Source organism: Neltuma alba, unplaced genomic scaffold (genome assembly GCF_004799145.2).
Source record: "Neltuma alba isolate B1F8T4 unplaced genomic scaffold, ASM479914v2 tig00012599_pilon, whole genome shotgun sequence".
Lineage (NCBI taxonomy): Eukaryota > Viridiplantae > Streptophyta > Magnoliopsida > Fabales > Fabaceae > Neltuma > Neltuma alba.
Window position 1 is genome coordinate 1,864 of NW_021637048.1, and position 6,134 is coordinate 7,997.

Genomic DNA, 6,134 nt, shown 5'->3' on the forward strand with positions numbered 1-6,134 from the left:
TTCAATTTTCAATCTTTTTGTTCACCTGCTGCAAAAAATTATCATATTAGATGGTAGTTTGTTATTCACGTCGCTCTCTTTTAAACACACACATGTTCCCATAACCCTTTTATTATTCTGTGCATAGTCTTGAACATTTGATTTTTTTTTTTAACCTTTTATTATTGAAGACAGTCCCGTTTGAATCACTGTTGGAACATTAATTTATTATGTTATAATAAGAAACTAGCCCATTCTACTGAACTCAATTTCTATTAGTATTCCTTTCACATATTAGTTTATACCAAAAGTAAAATAAAAGCCTAATAATTCCTACTCTCATACTCTATCCATCTCAATTCATGAAAAATCATTACTACGTAACAAGGCCTAAGATTTTTATACGTTGATCCCGTACGCTTGCACAAATGATCAATCTGCTTGTAGTGTCCAGGTTTTAAAAATTTTTGCGGGAACAATATTTTTTGTTTTTAATTATTATGTTGCTTGTTACGATCAGTACACGTTGCGGTAAATGCTGAAAAGTAAACAAACGTATAACAAGTCAAATAATAGTTATTTGACATGTTCAAATTTTAATATGTCCAGTAATTTAAATGATGAATTATTTCTTATTATGTTTTAAATCATGCGTTGAGCTTACAAACTGAAGCATTTAGAATATGTACATTTCAATTTAATTACTGAGATACAGTATTGAGTTTCTATAAATGATATCTTAACTAAACTTGAGTAAATATATAAGAAATTAATTAATTTCAAATATCAATGAACCAATGAATTGTATTTCAGAGCATCTAAGCATGCCGAATAATTTCTAAATCATTATAAGATTTCATGACTTTAAAATAATCCCATGTGTTTACTTAAAATATCTCAAATCTTTTCAGCAGAAATTACTATGTCGATACTGTGATCCTTATAATTGATCGTGTATTCTGTACTATTGTTATCTAATTAGTAAGTTCTCTTAAACAAATGCTCAGTCCTTCGTAAAAATAATTTATATATAAATATGCTGTGCACTGTTTTCAAAGAGAATCACTGTAAAGTGTTGAAGATAGAATATAATTATAAAACAAATCTCAATAACAAGTTAACAGTATATAAATTTTATTATTATTTCATGTACTGTAACTTGTCATTCACTTTTTATAAAACATTTTAATAATTATAATTCTTCTTTGAGACCACATAATAAATTTTCCCCGTTTTTGCGTCTCATTTTTTATCATAATTTTTTCAATAATTTTCAAATTTTAAGGCATAAAATATTTCAATTTCAGCGATAGTGAAAGAAGAAAATAGTAAAACATGTGTAGTTTTACTAACTCATTCCCATACACAAGTTAAAGTTTTTGGGATAGGGAAGATCCTTTTAATAAGTTATCCTTTGTACCTGTTTGAAATATCAGTTCAATTTTTTTATTTTTACCCTAATTAATGCATGTTTCTCTTATCTTTTATTCCACTCATTATTCGTTATCTCTTTTTCCACTCATTTTCTTTCTTACTTGCATTCTCCATAAATAATTGTATATTTGAGAAAAACTATATTTCCCTACATAATGATTGTCTTTTACTAATTTTAACCAACTTTTTTATTTACATATAGTTCGGGTATTTGTAAGTTGTGTATAGGAAAAAAGGAAGTAGTTGTTAATCAGAATATGCAAAGCAATTTATTACTTTATTCCTCAACAAACTCGTTGCTGGAAGATGGGTGTAGTGAGTTGCATTAGATTAGGGATTAAAACAAAGAAAAAATATTGACAACTCTTTTTTTTTTTCCTTTCCTAGTTCGAGTGGGATGGATTTCTTTTGGAAGAACTAAAGTAAAACTAAGTACATAACAAATAAGACGTTTGGCTTTATAGAGCTGTAAATAGTATTATATATTGAGGTGAACATTACAGCTTTTGCAAGAAGCCAAATGAAATTGGAAGAGAGAACAAGGTACGAGGTAAAAGAGAACACAACAGATCATATGATTGAGGTTACAACACAAAGTTGCATGCATCGCATTTATTCTTACAAGATAGCTAGCATGTTTAGTTATTGTCGTACCATTGCTGCTTTTGAAGATAGGCAATTATCTTCTTGTCAACCTGGAAGGCTTTAGCGAGAACATCAGGATTGATGGGAGGATTGGATCCAAACACAGCGTTAGCAATGGTAATAACTCCTGGATTTTGGCTACTTAGACTAGAAAGTGCCACAGCATTGTAATGGCCGATGTTGATTTGAAAGTGAATCATACCAAAGGGAAATATAAACACTTCTCCTTTGTTGAGGATTTTGGTAAAGAAACGGTTGTTGTTTTGATTGGAAGCCACAAATCCAACCATAAGAGTTCCCTCAAGAACAGTCAACACCTCAGTGGCACGAGGGTGAGTGTGAGGAGGATTCAAACCATAGGGTGCATAATCAATACGAGCAAGGGAGATACCAAGAGTGTTGAGTCCTGGGAATTCATTTACAGACACTTGAGTCACCTGGGAGCCCAATGGATTGTTTGTGTTCCCTGGCATTATGTGGAAAAAGAAATCTTCTGCATTCACAAGCTTGGGATCTTTGCAGAATCTCCCGTTCACAAATACTGCACAAAACCAATTCAGTAGAATTACTAATCAATATCCTTATTGGATCTCATAATTAATGCGCATGGTATTGTGTGTGTACGTACCTCCAAGCTTGGTATCATTGACACCCACACAAAAATCTTGCAGAGGGCTGGGGTCATAGGCAGAAGCAAGGGAGCAAGTCAAAGCCAAGAGGGCAATGAGAGAGATAAATACTGAACCTTTTACCATCTTTTCTCAAATCCTTTCTCTAAATTGTGTGTTTCTTGTGACCAAATCCATTTGTTGTCGTCGTCTATTTATAGCTCAAGGGAGCAGCCATCATTGTTGAATTAGTATTCTGTTTTAGTTACCACTTTAATGTAAAAAAATATATCCACATTACCATATCAATTATTGATATTATGTTTAGCACATGGCTGGAGACGTTCATTAACAGTTTAATTAAGACCTCACTTGGACTATTTCATTGATTCCCTACGAGGAAACAACTTATAATTAAGACTTGGTAAAAGTGTTCAATTTTCAATCTTTTTGTTCACCTGCTGCAAAGATTATCATATTAGATGGTGGTTTGTTTATTCGCGTCTCTTTCTCTCTCTTAAACACACCCGCGTTCCCATAACCTTTTTATAATTCTGTGCATAGTTCTGAACATTTGATTTTTTTTTTTTTAACTTTTCTTCTATTCCTACGTAACGCTATTTATGTTCTCGATCAGTTTTTTCTTTTCTTTTTTGTTCTCTCGCATTCTATGATTCCTAGTACATAATTTAAAATTAGTTTATAACCAATAAGAAAAATCAAGGGAGTGGTTGGTTTGAGAGGCATGGGACCAAAAAAATGTGGAATAGAATAACCAAATCATGAACAATGGAATGACACGGCATCTTAATTCAATACCCCAAGACTCGAGTTTATGGGTCCAATTTTACATGTATACATCATTTTGATTCCTATTATAAGTCATTTGTATTAAAAAAAAATTGTTTCCAATATAAGCCCATTCTAGAGTTGTCAATGGTTATTTTTTCATTTCACCCGTGTTTAATTTATGTTGAAAAGAGCGAAAGAAGAGAGGGGGGTGAGAATGATTTGTAAATATTGAGATATAAAAAATTTGATAAGGGCAAATTTGAAAAATTGTATCAATTTAATGGATTTATTGGTATGTGAGAGTAAGTTAAAAGTTATCACTTCAGTCCTTTTTAATTGTTACTTGTAGGTGGGATTTTGGTCCTTTTTATTTGTTATTTGTATCCTTTTTAATGCTTCATTTCTAATTCTGCTCCTATTAATTAAGGGAGACAAATGTAAAGGTAAAGAGAGAGAGAATGAGTAAGAAAAAATATACTAGCTATTTAATAAAGATAAAAATAAAAGATTTTATGTATTTAATGATTTTCTTGGTGTATGAGAAACTGAGTGATAATTAAAAAGGACCAGAGTGGTATTTATAATAATAGGGATCGGCGTGGTACTCTTTTAGTATGATTTATAAGACACTTGTTTTACTATAATAAAAGAAAAAACTTTAAACCTCATTAATTTTGTCTCAAAGTTTAACAACTTTCTAACTATACTCTTATTTAATACTCCCTCCGTTCCTTATTATAAGAGACATTTGATGCTTATAGCATGTTCCAAAATATAAAAGACACTTAAAAGTTGTCTCTACTTTTTTGTGTTGATTTCCTATTTTACTCATATTTATTGTTTCCAACTCACACTCTCTCTCCTTCCCACTTCTCTTTCTTTTAAGAATTTACTATTGTTCTCTCTCATGCTCTCTCTCCTTATTAATGAGGGCATTTTTGGAAAAAAATTATACTTTTTACACATTAATTGTTCTTAACTAATTTTAACTGTTTTTTTGATCAACGTAATTCGGTTATTCGTCTCTTATAATAAGGAACGGAGGGAATATATGCACAATCTAAGAAAATAGCACTCTATACAATAATAAATAAAAAAATAAAATAACATATCCATATTAAAAATGTAATAAATAGGACCAGCGAAGTATTCTTTTAGTCCTATTTATAAGACATTTCCATCATATTTTACAAGGACCAAGAGATACCTAAAATTGCATTACCTTTGTAATAAAATATAACAACTTTTATCTTGTATCACTATTCAATATATGTACACACACCTTTCAGGAGAAATAGCAATTCATGTTATAAAAAATAAAAGATAAAATAGTATATTTATACTAAAAATTTAATAATATGACTTATAAATAGGAAAAAAAAAACATAGTCTTTACCTCATAAACAGGACCAAAGCAGTATATATAGATATTAAGCACAATTATATTTAATGTGGAACTCGTAATATCTAACTAAGTTGTGCTCACACTTTGACATCCTGATAATTAAAAAGATTAATTAATTATATTAAGGCTTCATGATGCGCAAACATTAGTTTTTACTTTAGCCTAATTCGTATTACTACTGAATTATTATTGATTGTCTCTTACCATTATATACCTCTTTCGTCTTAAGACCATTTGCTTTTTCGTGTCTTTTTCTTTTAAAAAAAAAATTGGGCAAGTATTAGGACCATAGATGAAACCTTAAAAGCTGGAATCGCTAGCCACATGCTCAGCGTTAACAATTAACAAAATATTCTAAAAACAACAACAACAAGAATAAATGTAAAAAAAAAAAGGGCTAAAGAAAAATAAGTCATCAATATATTTTCCATATGCTTGCAGCGATATCCTAAATTCAAGCACCAAAACTAGGCAAGGCATTATGTAATGAAAATATTTTGGGTGTTACGCAACTGAATGTAAATATATAAATATGCATCGCCTTTTATTGGTTTGTATTATTAGTAAAAGAGATATATGGAACGATTGGTAGGCTTTTGGTCAACACGGTTGCTCATTTTGGTGTTCTTTTCTTTCACACAATTAATGCTTTTAGGTGGATGGTCTTAATCAAAATAAATATATCCATAATACGGTATCAATTATAAATTGAATTAATTATTTTTTTTATAGTCGGCGAGGGACGCTTAATTGACAACTGCACGACCCGAGGCCCCCTTTTTCCCCCCTTTCTAATTATTAATTATTAATGCCGCATCAGATAGATATACCAAACCTACTCCACCTGCTCCTTTGTTTATTTAGATTCGTTTTTGGCCAACCTTTTGTTTATTTGGACACACTATCATGTTACTATTCATAAATCACTTTCACCATATTTTTTCAAAATAAAAAAATTTTAAATCTTATTAATTATGTCTTAGAATTTAATAAATTTTTAATTTTACTCCTATTTAACATATATATATACACACTTTTCAAGAGCATAACAGTTTACATAATAATTGATGGCAAAAAAAAAAAACAGTTTACATAATAATAAATCAATGTGAGCAGCAAAATTCTATCATTGATATGAAAAATTTAATGAGATGACTTATACTTCATCCAATCCTATTTATAAGCTTCACATTTGAAAAGTGGTATGATCCATTTTATAAACTTCAATTTGACTTTGTCTTAATATTTAATGCATTTTTCCAATTTTGTCT

At 30.1% G+C, this 6,134-nt stretch overlaps 1 protein-coding gene across 1 annotated transcript; it reads right to left on the reverse strand.

The window, feature by feature from the left end:
• Positions 1–1,850: 1,850 nt before the first annotated feature.
• LOC114729026 (germin-like protein subfamily 1 member 18) lies at positions 1,851–3,634 on the reverse strand. The gene is made up of 2 exons (XM_028915966.1): positions 2,687–3,634; positions 1,851–2,599 (listed from the first exon to the last, which is right to left on the reverse strand). Exons 1-2 carry the CDS (start codon positions 2,811–2,813, stop codon positions 2,052–2,054), a joined length of 675 nt encoding a protein of 224 aa, XP_028771799.1. The 5' UTR covers positions 2,814–3,634; the 3' UTR covers positions 1,851–2,051.
• Between the last annotated feature and the right edge of the window lie 2,500 nt (positions 3,635–6,134).